Raw genomic sequence first — 16,087 nt, 5'->3', positions numbered from 1 at the left:
CCTTTCCAGTTGAAAGAAAGATTGAAAAATTCACTCTAAAAAGGCTTAAAATATCATTCCAAAATATATGCAACAAATGCCATTTGGCAGTACATTGGGAGTAACATGTTATTGGATAGTGATATCAGTCTACAAAAAGAGTCAAACCAAAAAAAATTGCATTGAATATTATTTTCATAGCGAGTGTGTAGAACAATTCAAATATCAGATATACTTTTGTATAGGTCCTGTGGTTCTTGAGTTATGTTACAAAGAGAGCTGAAACAACAACACTTTTGTAAAACGTACATATGCATAAATAATTAACAACAATAAATCAAGCAAGGTTTCAAAGTACATGATTGGTAAAATCAACTTTTGCAAAACATCAAAGTGTTATTTTTCAATTAATAATATATTGATTTAGATAATGAAAATAGCCTTTTTACTGCTTCGACCAACACTACCGCGTCTACCCTTAAAGGGTATGAAGAGTGTCAAAAATGTGAAAGACGCTATACTGTATTTGAACATAAAAAGGATGCAAAAAACGCAAAATCAAGTTTGAATGTCGCGTTCAGTGTCACTCTAGCTCTATTAAAGTTTGAATGTCGCGGTCAGTGTCACTCTATAGAGGTGCTCTCATTAAGATTGATTAATACTCATCACAAAATAAACGGTGGAGCCGATTCATTTCATTTTTTCACACCAGGTGACTAATATTGAGTATAGCATTTATAGAACGTTTTAGCAAACTGAAAAAAATCAAATTGGTTTTGAAATAAATTTGGCTTGATGGCCTTATTGCACTATTTTGACTCGCCCTGTATCACTTCCTTTTACATCATTTTTATAGAGCAAGTTCCACTCACGTCTCCATGAGAAACAGGAAATGCTAAAAACAGCATCTTTACCTCACTGCGTGTGTTTGGGACTTGCGTCTTCATTGATAGACTACCGTAAAAACTTAATAGTCAGCATATGTGCTTACTATCGAGCGCTTTTTAAACATGAAATAATACCGTAGTCCGGCGCTTTACCAACTGAGCTAATGAAGTTGAGACACATATTTGCAGATTTACTTGTTCGTATTATGTGTATCGATGATTTGCTCAAAACCCTTTACATTTTGGTGGATGGGGCTCTTCATGTTTGCATGTTTTAAAAGCGCTCGATAGTAAGTACATGCTAACTATCGAGTTGTTACGGTATTTAAGCATAGACTATCGAAACATGGATTTGAGACAGTCAAATTCCGACTGCATGGCAGTGGCGTAGATTTCTTTTTGACATTGGGGGGATGAAGTTGGAAAAAAAATCTTGAAGTATAATCAATCCAGCACCCTTTGGCGACAGAATTACTTTATGATATAAATGCGCGCGAAAATTGTTGCTATTTTGAAGCTAAACTGATGAAATATGTGACCGTACACCACGAATGAGCCGTAAATGTCCTCAATTGTATTCTGAGTTACAGTGTAAAATGGGCATGAAGGTCGTATTCATATAGGTACCTCAATTTGGTGCTACGTGTACCTCATTTAATGAGATACACGTAGCACCAAATTGAAATACCTATGAATAGGCCTATGACCTTCATGCCCATTTTACACTGTAACTCAGAATACAATTGAGGACATTTACGGCTCATTCGTGGTGTACGGTCACATATGGTGTAAAAATAGATTAAATGCGCGCGAAGCGCGCGAAAATTTGCACTTTTGGGGCTAAAATGGGCAAATATGAGGTTAATTTGGTCAGAAACCCATTATCAGGCGTCAACATTGGGGGGATGATTGTATGGACCATCCCCTGGCAAAATATTGGGGGGGGATAAATCCCCCCCCCATCCCCCCCGGGATCTACGCCTATGCTGCATGGTATGATTATCCCGGGTAACTGAGGTATACCACGTTGCAAATGGGAGAGCGGGTAAATTATTATCTATAATAAGTATAAACCTGTGTTACGTGACAGGGAACATAGTGAGGCTATCTGACATAATGAATTGATGGACAATGATGGTCATTATTTCCCACAGCACGAAAGGAAAACGATCTTCCTGCACTATTCCCATGGGTATTAAACAAAAGGACAAAGATGTTTTGTTTGTTTTCAAGTATTTTGCTTTATTTTAAGCAAACTGTATGATTATGAGAAAGTAAAGTATAGAATATCTTTTGGTCATTGCTCAGGTCGACTCTGCTATATTGCTCCCAAAAAGTATCCGAACACTTAAAAGCCATTTCTTAAACTAAAAGTAAATTACAAAATAAAGTACTTTAATAGTTGATAGATAGAGAATTATTGTTCTGCGTATTTTGATACCTCATTCGGTAGGCCTACGTGACGTTATTTTTACCTAAATAAATAGCAATTTGAATAAAAAAGGAGAGGTTTTCAAAAGTGTCAAAAATTTACATTGACTATTCCCTCGAAACACGCAGATATTGATCACAGCGAGGTGAGCGTTCATCCGTTCTAAGGCTTTATTGAACCCGTAAAAAAGGGTAGTAGCAAAAATCGCCTTGAAGGACAAAATATCTAAATTTGTCACTTTTTGTAACTCGACCATTTGTCATTCAAATGAGTATAGCCTACTTGAATAAAATTGCATCGTGCCGAATTAAGTACGCAGAGCAAAATCCTCTATCTATCGACTATTTTTGAAATTTAAATTTATATCGTGTCTTTAAGATCTGGCTTTTATTGTAAGTGTATGGATACTTTTTGTGAACAGTTTAGTATGCATTATTGTTTCATAATGAGGTGGTTATGGAAAAAGAGTAGAGGATGAGGAGCCCCCATGAAAAGATATCAGGCTGTGCGAAACCATTCAATCCACTCTCAACAATATTAGCATCTTATTTCAACATCTACATTCAAATCCACACACTCACTTATGTTCTACAACAAGCGTGCTGAGGCTTGTAAAGTGTGCTGAGGCTTGTGGATCAAAGTCTAGGCGTTGTGCCTCTGCATAGCGTACTATAAATCATTGTGTTTTTTTTCTATCAATCACCAAGACCACACTCATCAACATCTCCATTCAAGAATGAACCAGAACCTATGTTTCTCAATTTTAAAAAGTGTTAAATTAAGAAAAAAACAGGTTTCAGATCAAGAAAACAGATTATTCAATTCAAAAAGCGAGTTCTCAATTTGAAAAGCCAACTTGGGTTTCAAAAACATGCTTTTACAATTTACTTACTGAAGTAGCCATTAGCCTAGACTATGCCATAGTCGAATTTTATTAAAAATATGTTATTATTAGTCATGATGAACCCATTTCGTTGAACTCAAAAATTATACTGATGTTTATTAAAATTAAAGTATTCAATAGTAAAATGGTCATAAAGAGTTAAAAATATCAGATGATTAGTGACAATAAAAGTAATTGAATGCAACATTATCTTGCATAATTATAATGGCTCACTTTAATACTGAACAATTCTGATTTTGGAATCTACCAGTTTATTGATAGCGAACCCCGAAAATTCGACTATGGACTTTGAATTGTAAGCAGAACTTTACCCCCCTGGACTTTGCTCTCTAAAAACACACTGTCAAGCATACTTGTTTATCAGTCCATTAACCACAAGTACGCGCTAGATGTTTGATGAGAGATTAACTTTCGCGTCAACACAAAAGCGCCGCAAATAACACAGACAGTTGTGTGCGGTGTAGTTTATGGTAATGGCGTGGGCCCAGAAGATTTAAACCATAGCGAGATATGGGTGACCAATCACAAGGCAGATCCATTTAAAGATGCATCACATCATGGCCAATTTTAGTTAGGCCAGAAATTGGCCTAACTCTCCATAGAGTTAAAAATCTTAACCGCAAGGCAAAGTCAGTAGTCTACTTGGGAAGCTAACAAAGAGAGGGAGTAGGGTGACTGAAAAGATCAGATGTGAAAATCTATCAATTGTGCACACATTAATTAAATCAGAGTTTTAAGCTTAAATACAATATCCAGAGTATGCACAATGGGCAAGTGGACTACGGGTAGTCTACCATTAGCCAAGATAGTCTAAAAACAGTAATTTCGGATCTGTCAACCAAAACATCTAGTCAATTTTGACAAGAAAAGTTAAATGTAAAAAGAAAAAAACAAAACAAAAAACAATAACAACAAGTTGCTAAATAGAAAACATATTGTTCCAAAACGTGGCTCCTCAAATCGATGATTTAGTCTACCTTGTGTTTGTGAATAGCAAGTTTCTCAAATTTGAAATAACAGGTTTTTAAAACCTGTATTGCTTTTCCTTTATAGAGGCCCTGCATGAAATTATCGATTGGCTCCAAACAAAGGATTTGTACGGTGTCCTTCACCGTAGTTATGGCGGAGTGCAGTCCATTCAATCAAATGTTGTCATCAACCTATTTGATCGTAGTGCAGGGTTATGTGTGTGGGACGAACTGTCACGGTAGATTGCAATCATGCTTTTGTTGAATGCATTTGAGTAGTCCGCCATATTTACGGGATGATACATCACATGCAAGGCCTCTATTGTGCAAATTACTTGGCATTCTTCACACCCTGCTATGAAGGTTCTGCAGCTAAAACCCACAGACAAGCAAATTGTATATCATTTTTGGAATGAAACAATAAAAATGTGCTAGCTTTAGAATTCAAAAATAGGTGTAGCCATGTAAGGTATGCGCTACATTGCTCAATTTCATTCTTAAATTGAAAGCAATATGTCACAGTCACAGGGCCGTAGCAAGCGGGCGGCCGGGGGTGCTATGGCCGCCCCACTTTTTTAGAAATTTGTTATGTTTTTCTTTATATCTTTATTTCAATTTGGGCATTTATTTGTAATTTGGCCGCCCCACATTTGTGATGGCCGCCCCAGATTTTTCAACCTTGCTACGGCCCTGCACAGTCATACCCCCACCCCTAACCCACACACTACAACAAACATCCAAAAAGTTTGTCCAATATCTGAATGTTGCCAAAACAGACAAAACTTTGTGCTCCAAATATATGCATGACATGTTGTAAGTTGTGCTGCTGTCTTGATGCACCTGTTGTTCTAAACTTGTGACTTAATCAGGAAGTTTCTGGAATCTGTTAAACAAACATGTCTAGTTAGCATGGTATGTATCAACACTTACAGATGACATATTTGCATTATTAAAACAAGTCTGTCACGAAACCGTGAGTGAGCATGATACATGCAACACAGAAACACACAAACGCTATTTTAAAGGTTCTCGGAGGATTTTGATCTAAATCTAAAGGGTGAGACACAATGATTTGTACCTAACTTCATACATTTTTGGAACATGCCAGCTTGCAGGGGTGTGTTAGGATACAGCTCAGGAAACCAGTGTCATCTGTATTCTCTTAGTGAGAGCTACAAAATCACGGAAACAAAATAGTTGGCACACTTTATATTACAACTCTTCATTGCATGCTAATCTGCGAGTTCAGTGAAATTAGTATAACTATGTTTGATGAGAAGTAGTACCACACAAACCTTTCCCCTTCCCTCTTCCATTCTCCCTCAACCAATGTTGGGGAGACTGGAGAGCCCAATGTCAAAATTGCTTTCATCAACATTGAACATTGAATTGGGGGAGAGGGGCAGTGATTTACAATTAGTATGCCAGAGTGTGCCAACATTATTTTCCTTGATTGTAGATAGAGTCCACTTGTCTAAGAATCACATAAGAAATACCACTGTTTGGAATGTTGTATTACCATACATTATTGCTGAGTTTATTATACTCTTTCAAGGATTTATAATAATTATACATGTTCTATAAAAGTTATAAATTCTTACCAATTACCAATACATAACTTCATATATACACACTTATAAGGCAGTAAAGAAAATTAAAACTTCTGGAATGCTTCTTTGATATGAAATTATACATAAGAAAAATGATTCCAGAATTGCAGAACAAGATCTTTTCATACAGGGTGAGCGGGCGAGAGAATATCTTGGAAAAGTATTTGAATTTGATCAGGTGCCCATGCTCATGCAGGCCTAAAAAGAGGATGCCCAAGTTGATGTTTTTTTTCCTCGATAGCTTGTTAATTAAAAAAAGAAGGGTATCCTGGATAGAGCATCAATTTGTTTTTCTGGAATGCTTCTTTGATATGAAATTATACAGAAGAAAAATGATCCCAGAATTGCAGAACAAGATCTTTTCATACAGGGTGAGCGGGCGATAGAATATCTTGGAAAAGTATTTGAATTTTATCAGGTGCCCATGCTCATGCAGGCCTAAAAAGAGGATGCCCAAGTTGATGTTTTGTTAATTATCAAAAAAAGATGGGTATCCTGATAATCCTGGATAGAGCATCAATTTGTTTTTCTTGCAAAAGTCCTGTAAACAAGTATAAAATTTGTTCTCTTCACCATATTTGAATCATGCAAAGGGGTCATTTTCACAATTATTTAGTTTTGTTTAGGTTCACTTTTAGCACTCTACATGTGCAAGGGAACCTGTCAACCCAACCAAGATCCAGGAAACCCCCTTCCCCATAGTTTTCGATAATTATAATCCTTAAAACCAGAAGTGTAGCCATGATTTTAGTGTGAGGGGGCAAAGGTAAATTTTCGTCCTCATTTGTCAATTTTTGGTCCCATTTTTAGTCATTTTAAGGACATTTACTCTGAGCTTTGCCATCCCCATTTTATCCATGAAAAATTTTAGTTCTCCTGGCTCCTTATCTTTTAAATAAGTTCATATTTTCAAAACCTTTTTTTTTTTGCATATAATGTTTATAACACATGCTGCAATTTAAACTACTTGGAGTCGGCCACATTCATTGGATTTGTGATCCAACTTGCCCCAACTTGGGATCATCAGCCAAATCCACTGCGTTTGTAAGCAAACAAAGTAATTTGGACAGTAATTTACTAATATTATTTTTCATTTTTATGAAAGTATAACAAAATAAAACTGGACAAAATTGTACACTTTGGCTTGAAGCCATTATATAGGTACAATTTTTGTCCAGTTTTATTAAGCCATAATGTACCATTTTAATTTTTAACCTGTATAATTTTGTCCAATTTTAATTTACAATGCTTTTTTTAAATAATGCTCAAAATTATACTTCTGTGTTTGAAGCATATAGCTTTTACAGTACACTCTATTTACATTTGCTAATACTTTACATAATGTGTATCTAATATATATAGTGTAATATGTAGTACTGATATAGATACTTAAATATATATATTTGTGTCATTATTGTGCAATAATTGTTATGATTACAAAATAGTACTTTACATAATATGTGCCTGATATATATATAGTGTATAATATTATATAGTACTGATATAGATATTTAAATATATATGTGTGTCATTATTGCCAATAATCATATATATGATTACAAAGTAGTACTGATCAATGTTTCAGAGAGTTCAAAACTATTAAATAATGATTTGTAATTACTGTTTCTGTAAAATAACTTCTTGGACATTCATGTTACAAATCATCTGGAAAACACAACAGTACAAAAATATATCAAATACAAATTGTATATAAATTCATTACAAATAGTAATTATCCTATTACGAGAAAATCTGGCAAACATAATGTTCAGTACAAAAATATATTGAATGTAAATTGTATATAAATTCATTACATATAGTAATTACTCCCCCTATTAAGAGACAATATTAAACTCAAATTAAATTTTAAAACTGAAATAGCAAGAAGAATCCTGTTTTAGTTTTGCAACTTTTGATACCTCATTTGTCTGGATAGCTCAAAATTTGTAGCCATGGTGACTCCTTGGATGAAAAGAGGTGCAGATTCAAAGGTTGCACTAAAAAGCTGCCAAAGTCAGTGCACTACATGTACATTCTCTTCATGACTGGTCAATGATGATCTGTGGTTACTATGACCAGAGAAGATGAGAATATGACCAGCCACTCTAGCAACATCAGCAACATTATCAAAGGGTTTTGGGTGATCTTTTAAATCTGCATTTTTTTTTTCATTCAAAGGGTCACCATGACAACACATTTTGGGCTACTAAGACAAATGATTATCAATTTTTGCAGAATAAAACTGGGTTTCTTTCTGGTATTTCGGATTTAATAATTGATGCATATCTTTTCAGTTATTACCGCATAATAAAGGGGCTAATTAATTTATGAGATGTGTTTATATCTGATCTAGGGTCCATGTCACTAAACTTTACAAAGCTTCGTAAGTCTGAAAATCATTTCTAACTTACGACGAGTCGTAAATTCCATTTCACTAAACTTACAAACGGCACACTTCATAATAGGGATTTACTACAGGGGCCCTTCAAAAAGTTACATTTAGTAAAACGGGGTATGTGTAACTTACAAATGGTTAGTTGAGTTACAAAGGGTTAAAAGTTTACTGAAATGGACCCCTGGTTCTATCAAATCAAATTAATTATTATATAAAATTTGTGTAATTTTCAAAATATAATCACTTGGTGAAAGAAAAGATGTATTGTTCCATTCCGCTCGCCATTCTGCCTCATGGAATGGAACAATCCATCTTTCATCTTGTGATTATATTTCAACCATCATCACACTCATAAACATTAACGTTTGTATAATATCAATTCACTTCATACGATATCCTGAACTGAGTTATAGATGGTTGAACTTTGCAAATCATGCACATATATATACAACATTCACCCACATCTTGCAGTGTAACGCAAAATCAAATTTGCCCTCTTTACAACTGAGACGATTTTCATCTCAGCTTTACAAGAGGTTTGTGGTGGATGGTCACATATGGACAACATTGGTACATGTGACATGATAAAGCAGAAATAATTCATTGGTCTAGCACATGAAATCAGTGGCATATATTTCATACGATATTTTTTTGCTCACTGAGACGATTTTCATCTCAGCTTTACAAGAGGTTTGTGGTGGATGGTCACATATGGACAACATTGGTACATGTGACATGATAAAGCAGAAATAATTCATTGGTCTAGCACATGAAATCAGTGGCATATTTTTCATATGATATTTTTTTGCCCACTCATTCTAAAAATAAATTGGAATGGGACTCCTGAGATGAGTTAGGGGCAAACAGGGTCATACCCACAAACCTTCAATGTGGGGGCTAGAAAAAGCCCTCCTGGGGGAGGGGGGGGGCACAGAGTGGCTAAGTTGTGCCCCTAAATAGGCTAATTTTGCATGATTTTGTATGATGTCCAGAAAACCCAGGAGGTTCCAAAGGCCACCATGAGCAAACCACTGGAAAACTATACAATATACATAGAAAAGTAAATGAATGTTACTTTGGTAACATCTCAAAATCATTTCAATTATAAACAAAGTAATTAATTCTCGATCATCTGAGCTCCCTCTGTAAGCCCAGATATTTGCGTCAAACATGCAGCGCAATGACTGTCAAACTATTGAGAACTGACCAATCACAGTCTGCAAATTCGGCTTTCGCTAGGCTAGGTCAAGGATATGTCGATCATGTTATTCCACAAAAAGGTTTATCCTTCATGTAAACCTGTAAAGGAATTAGCCTACAGAAATTGTGTATGAACGGATTATTCAGCTTTATTCCACAACCTGTTTAATTTCTTAATGACCCTTTACACTAGTCTAACTCATGAATATCATAAACCGAGGATACACCCAAAGTGTGCTTGACTCTGTGTACCCAGTAGGTACATGCTCTCATGATCGAAAATTCAAATATTTGGATAATAACAGAAATACTGAATTATATTAATGTCACATTTATATTCAATTCTCTACTTATAACAAATTAGTACACTCAGTTTTGTTTAATTGGACGGTTGTTGTTTCTGTTTTGGTTCTTTACCACCACCACCCCTAAGAAAAACAAATATTTGACTTATATTATTGGTTGACTCAGCTTTCATGGCCAAAATCACTTTTAGATTCATAGTGATGTACAAGAATCCTTTCAGGTGAGACACATCCCAACTATAGAGGGTGTACTTTCAACCAAGCATCATCAAAAAACAAATGTGACCCATCACATCGAAACAGACCACTTCGCGGTTAGCTTCATTGGCAGATAACAATGAAAGAAGATGGAAAAATATAAAGAAAATAATAAGAATTCTGAGCTTGTTTTGCCACATAAAACATTTTTACTGTATCTGATTTCAACAAGTAAGGTGTCATTTTCAAGCTAAAAAGCAGCTGTTTATCCTAGTGTTTAAATCTTCATTTTCATTTCTGCCGCGAGGTGGTCTGTTTCGATGTGATGGGTCACAAATAGGGTGTCATTTTTATTTGAAAAGGTTTGTTTCAGGCTTGGTTTCAGGCAGGCAATAAAAATGAAACATTGTATGTTTGATTTTTAAAAGGAATTGAAATTAAAATACCAATTTCTTTTCAAAGAACTTTCCATCTTCAAACTTTATAACTTTACTCAAGTAGTAAGTACCAATTCATTTACTCTTCTTTTGACTTGCTCTTACACAATGTCGGCAGCTTCTTTATCAGTAGAATTCCTGAAACGTGTAAGAGACAATCTGTGATTCCGGCAGGCACCATCTCAAATACCCAACCAGCATTTGCCATGGTAACCCAGCAGGCATATACCTCTCACTTGGATACTTTAATGTGAGCCCATCTGCTACAGCCTCTGCCACAGGTCCTATGTTATCCCTAGCCCCTACTTCAGATGTACCACTCAAAGCGTCTGTAAAAGCCTCAAAGTATTCCTGCCCATAGTCTTTTTTCACTTGATCACTGGTTCGATCCCAGACTTGCTTTAAATTTTTTGTCACAGCATCACGCTTGAACATGACAGTTGCGGCTGAAAATTTTTTAAAAATGCGATAACTGTATCTTTAGAACTTTAAATCAAGCTGTTGTGTATTTCTTATCTGAAGGACCTGCAGATACATAGATGATATCTGAAATCAACTAAGTGCATCACATCAATGGCCAGTATAATAGTAGTTGTTATACTATGATCAGCTCATAATAGGGGAGAATTATTAGTTTTTTGCTATTGCGTACATCAATTACGTTCAAAATAATGTCAGTGCAATTCACAAAAGCGTGCATCAGTGATACACAGATGCATAGGTGCTGCTGCAAGCTGTGTGTATGCCATTCTACATACTAATCAACAATGATATGAGTCCAACCTATTATGAGTTGATTATAGTATAGTCTATTGATGTGGTACCTACCTACCAATTCAAGAAAAATACAGCAGTCAGTTTTGCCAAATGAAACATAGTCAATTAGTTAGTTCTAACTGGCACCTTACCCTTGCAGAAATAACTATATCAAATTCATATCAATTATGTATCAAAACTGTATCAAATCCTGTTTTGATACAGTTTTGATATAGTTTCAGTATATCAAAACTATATCAAATTGTTTTTGATATGAATTTGATCGTATCAAATCTATATCAAAACTGTATCAAATACCTTTTTGGGTTTAAATAATATATCAAAGTGAATCAAAATCATATCAAATTGGGCTTTTTTTTGGACTTGAATTCTTTCAAGTGTATCAAACTGTATCAAAATTTTGCAAGTGTCAAAATCGTATCAAAATCTTGAAAGTGTATCAAATTGTATCAAAATCTTTCAAGTGTATCAAATCGTATCAAAATCTTGAAAGTGTATCAAATCGTATAGTCAAAATCTTGAAAGTGTATCAAAATCTTTCAAGTGTATCAAATTGTATCAAATTTTTTGCAAGTATAAATTCATATCAAAATCTTGGAAGTGTATCGAATTGTATCAAAGTTGATGTGATTTGATATAGTTTAATAAAATTTGATACTTTTTGATACATTTTGATATATTTTGATACATTTTGATATATATATCAAAAATGCATAAAATGTCCCATTTTGATACAACACTTTTGATACGATTTTGATACTTTTTGATACTATCAAATTTCTGCCAGGGTACCCTGTTGATTGCCAAATGGTTTGGTTGCGAATGAAATTTTGATCTTTTCATAGCTTTTCATGTTGTGATTCAATCTGCAAATCAGAACTCCACTTCTGTGTTACACAGTGTGGGTGCTAAAGTGACAAGAAAAATTCTCTGAAATCTAGTGTAACTTGTATTCTACACAAGCGGTAGGTAACTTAAAGCGGGATATTGGATTTGGAATGTCATCTTTCCCTGGGTAAGATCAGCCATCAGTCCAGACCGTGGTCAGATGGTAACATGAGTAGGTTTATTTTACCTTGAAGGCATGGATAGTCTTGCAAATATGGGCTAACTTTTCCCTGGGCCATCAGATATGCTATGAATTAGTAGGACTATAACTGGTATCTACTGGTCAATTTATACTCTTACTTCCACATCTGTTATTTTTATATGGGCTTTTAAAGCCATAATGTGTGATTTGCATAGAGAATAGATTCCTATTTAAATGCTGTTTTTCACTGATCACATTGCCCCCTCATGGTTTTGAGCCAAACAAATGAGGTAAAACGAAGAAAATTTATATTTCATTCCAGTGCCTACAATTTGTGTATTAGCTTGTAAATCATATTATTATCAGGAATATTGAAAAAAAAAAGATAAGAATAATGGCGTAGATTTACACAGCTAGGACGAACACACAAGACGTAAGATGAATAGCGAGTGCACACAGTTTATACTTCAACGTCAAGAAGTAAGACAAATATCGAGATGCACACAGTTTATACATCACTGAACAGTGAACTCTGAATAAAACCGGAGATCTCTGGTTTTAATATTCAAATTTAAATTTTACTCTAATTAAAACACTTCAGCCTTATAGTCTTTCACATGGTATTTTAGTACACCATTGGGTATCACAATCATGCAAAAAGTAGAAATTCAAGAAAAATTGAGGCCGTCGCTGTGGAGCAAATCACACATTATTGCTTTAACTGGATCCCATCATGACCACTTACCACCATAATTTCCTGGTTCAATTATGACAACTTTCACACCCCATTTATGCAGTTCATGTCTTAGCGAATCTGAAATTGCTTCCACACCATACTTGGACACAATGTATGGGCTTGTCATGCCTGCTGCAAATCGACCTGTAATACTGCTGATGTTAATAATACGCCCTGGAAAATAGATTAAAATTGGTATGAAACAATAAATTCTATGTCATGGACACAAATACACCAACTATAGTAAGGGATGTCCTTTCAACAATTGATAGAGAGAAAGAGAGAGAGCGAGTGAGAACTGCCTGGCAAAAATGGGGGGGAGGAGGCAAACAGTTTAGCTAAGGCACTGATTATTAAAGATCTGAAACTTAGATCTGGCCCTCACTACCTTGCAAATTGCCTGTTATTCTAATAACATTTCACAGTGTAGTTCATAGAGGTTGTGCATGAAATTATTGATTGGCGCCAAACAAAGGATATGAACTGGTGTCATTCACCATAATCATGGCGCAATGTAGTCCATTCAATCAAATGTAATTTTATCAACCTATTTGATCGTAGTGCATTTGTAATGTGTGTGAGACGAACTGTCATGGTAGATTGCAATCATGCTTTTGTTGAATATATTTGTGTAGTCCGCCATAATTACGGTATGATACATCATATGCACAACCTCTATACCAGCAATTTGAGGTCAGGCACCAATTTTAAGACCTACATGTACCAAAATATTGTTGGCAAATGTTGGGTGCATTTGTAAAACTCACAACCCATACATATTAATTTGATGCAGGTTGTCATCATCAGTCGATTACAGCCTGTAGACCAGGGTCAGTTGAGTTGACATAATCAACAGAATTGTATTGTTGTTTATTGCAGACAATATGGTATGTCTATGTAATCCAAGTTTTCCCTGTTGAATGTATGGCTACCACAAAATCATGGTGCAAACCTAATCTGACCCCGAACAGGAACTTCCTGTGTTTACATGTATTACATGGTCTCTTTAGATACCAGCATAAACCATAAACTCAGCACAAACTATACAGGGTGAAGAAGAGAAACATTATGCTAACCTTTCGAGCGTCTTATAAGAGGTAGAAATGCCTGAGTGACTCGAATCAAGCCCCATACATTTACTTCTTGAACATTCCTAAACATGTCTACTGGGACCCACTCCACCTCACCAAAGCATATCAGCCCAGCATTGTTGACGACACCCCAGAAAACTGTGAAATAACAGCACAAAATTAGTGGCTTCAAAAAGTAACTGAGGTGAGTACATTGTTTTTCTTAATAGTACAAAATGTATCATCTAATTCATTTTTAGTACACAAACATACAGTCTGTCCACATAGAAGTACAAACCAAATCTGTGGCATTAGGGTCAATGCTTTGCGTCACACGCACTGCATGTTAATAAATGTGACATGTAAAGAGCGTGGTGCGCTCGGCAAGTACAAATCGCACAGCAGTTGGCGTGCCAAAGAAGCATTTACACACGCATTGCACTGAAATAATTATTCTCATACATGTACCTCCAGTTTCCGAGGTCTATTTACTTTGTACTTCCATATGGACAGGCTGTAGTATGATCCTAGAATGCTTTTAAAAAGTCTACCTTTTCCATTTTTATTGAGTTCTTGTTGGATATCTTTCACAGCTTGATTAACCTGCCCATCACTGGTAACATCTAACTGAAGTACTGTCAGTCTGTTTGATGATGTGTCTTTGAGCGTAGTAGCACCAGGGCCATCTTTGAAGAGACAACCAGCAAAGACACAAAAGCCAAGTGAATCAAGGTGCTTTGCTAATCCATGTCCAATGCCTAGATGGAAATTAAAAAAGAACAAGTTGTGGAAAAATGAGTTAACATGAAACAGACATGAAACAAAAAATAAACACACCAGTAGTAAAAGATAACAATTATCCACCCAAATGCAAATTTAAGCACATCACCAGTATACCACTGGCATCATGAAAGGCACCTTATCTGGAACCCAAAATGGTGAGTATGGCCATGTGCTGAAAAGTTTACTACTTTTAAATGTACTTATGTCAGTCTTGGAAGTGTCTTCCAATTTGATAATTTATAGGGCTTAAATTTTAAATTAAGTTTTGCTGTTTTTGTGAAAAATTGGGTCAGGCCTACTTGAGAGACATTTCACTGCGGCCCGGTGAGCCCATTTACCCACCTTTGTACTACATGTAGGGGTGTCCATGTTTAAATGTTTAATCGACCCTTATATAACAATTTGAAATTGTAATTTAAGAAAAGTGCACACAGAGTTTGAAAAGTGCACACCGTATTTTCACCGGACTGTCCTTTATAGATTTAAAATTGTAATGAATGGTGATGTTCATATTGAACTTCTCACTAACATTTAATAAGTAGCGTGGTGTGCACTTTTCAAATTCTGTGTGCACTTTTCTTAAATAATTTCAATTTCAAATTGTTTTATAAGGTTCCCGCATTTGTTATTAACCATTGTTGACTTTATATTTTGGAAGACCAAAGATAGTTTGGTTTTTTGGACCAAAAAAATGTCACGGTAAAAAACAACAACATACGTTTAGGCCTACACTGTTAACCGAACGGATTGTGGTCTGTATGTGGTTATTAGATAAATAACCATTAACTTATTTACACCCCTACTTTGTACTGAAAACTTTTGGTGTGCTGCTATAATATTGTATAGTTGTATACCGTACTCAATTTCAATATTCATTTCACCAATCAATCACTTTAGAAGATTGGTAGCATGAGCAAAACAACAAAACGTTTTGATAAGAATATCAACATATTAACTCACCTGTATCACATCCAGTGACTAGTACAGCTTTATTAACTACTTCAAATCTGCTGCTTGGAGGAAAATAACCTGATAAATTGTATGCTATTATAATTGAAACCCCAGTACCAAGAATTTGAGAAGCAATTTCAGCACCAAACCATTGAGGAAGATACCACACGAGTATACATGCTAGAACGGTGAACGATAGCAACCGTCCAGCGCTATGTGCCATGTTTGCCCTGTAGTTACAACTTACAACAAATAAAATGAAACAAAATTACTAAGAAAACGTTTTGAAACTCGTTCAAAATGTGACTTATTTTTAACAAATCACCCAAAAATATTTTCATTACCGAACAGCTCGTATTCCAATTTACTAAATACAGCTTTGTGATTTATCATCATTTTAACGTCACAGTTCGAATTTGACCGTA

General features: G+C 35.3%; 1 protein-coding gene across 1 annotated transcript; it reads right to left on the bottom strand.

The window, feature by feature from the left end:
• Positions 1-7,881: 7,881 nt before the first annotated feature.
• LOC140153101 (D-beta-hydroxybutyrate dehydrogenase, mitochondrial-like) lies at positions 7,882-16,011 on the bottom strand. Its single transcript, XM_072175724.1, has 5 exons — positions 15,672-16,011; positions 14,480-14,686; positions 13,935-14,087; positions 12,868-13,032; positions 7,882-10,761 (listed from the first exon to the last, which is right to left on the bottom strand). The coding sequence occupies exons 1-5, from the start codon at positions 15,883-15,885 to the stop codon at positions 10,442-10,444; spliced, it is 1,059 nt and encodes a 352-aa protein (XP_072031825.1). The 5' UTR covers positions 15,886-16,011; the 3' UTR covers positions 7,882-10,441.
• Positions 16,012-16,087: the final 76 nt, after the last annotated feature.

The sequence above is a fragment of the Amphiura filiformis genome, chromosome 5 (genome assembly GCF_039555335.1).
Source record: "Amphiura filiformis chromosome 5, Afil_fr2py, whole genome shotgun sequence".
NCBI classification, from domain to species: Eukaryota; Metazoa; Echinodermata; class Ophiuroidea; order Amphilepidida; family Amphiuridae; genus Amphiura; species Amphiura filiformis.
The sequence above is the reverse complement of the archived record's forward strand: the minus strand, read 5'-3'. Positions and strand labels throughout refer to the sequence as shown.

Coding starts and splice junctions, on each gene's coding strand:
- LOC140153101 (XM_072175724.1), bottom strand. CDS start 15,885: ATGGCACATAGCGCTGGACGGTTGCTATCGTTCACCGTTCTAGCATGT. Junction 14,687..15,671: donor AGTCACTGGATGTGATACAG/GTGAGTTAATAT, acceptor ATTTCCATCTAG/GCATTGGACATGGATTAGCA. Junction 13,033..13,934: donor TCTTATAAGACGCTCGAAAG/GTTAGCATAATG, acceptor TCTATTTTCCAG/GGCGTATTATTAACATCAGC.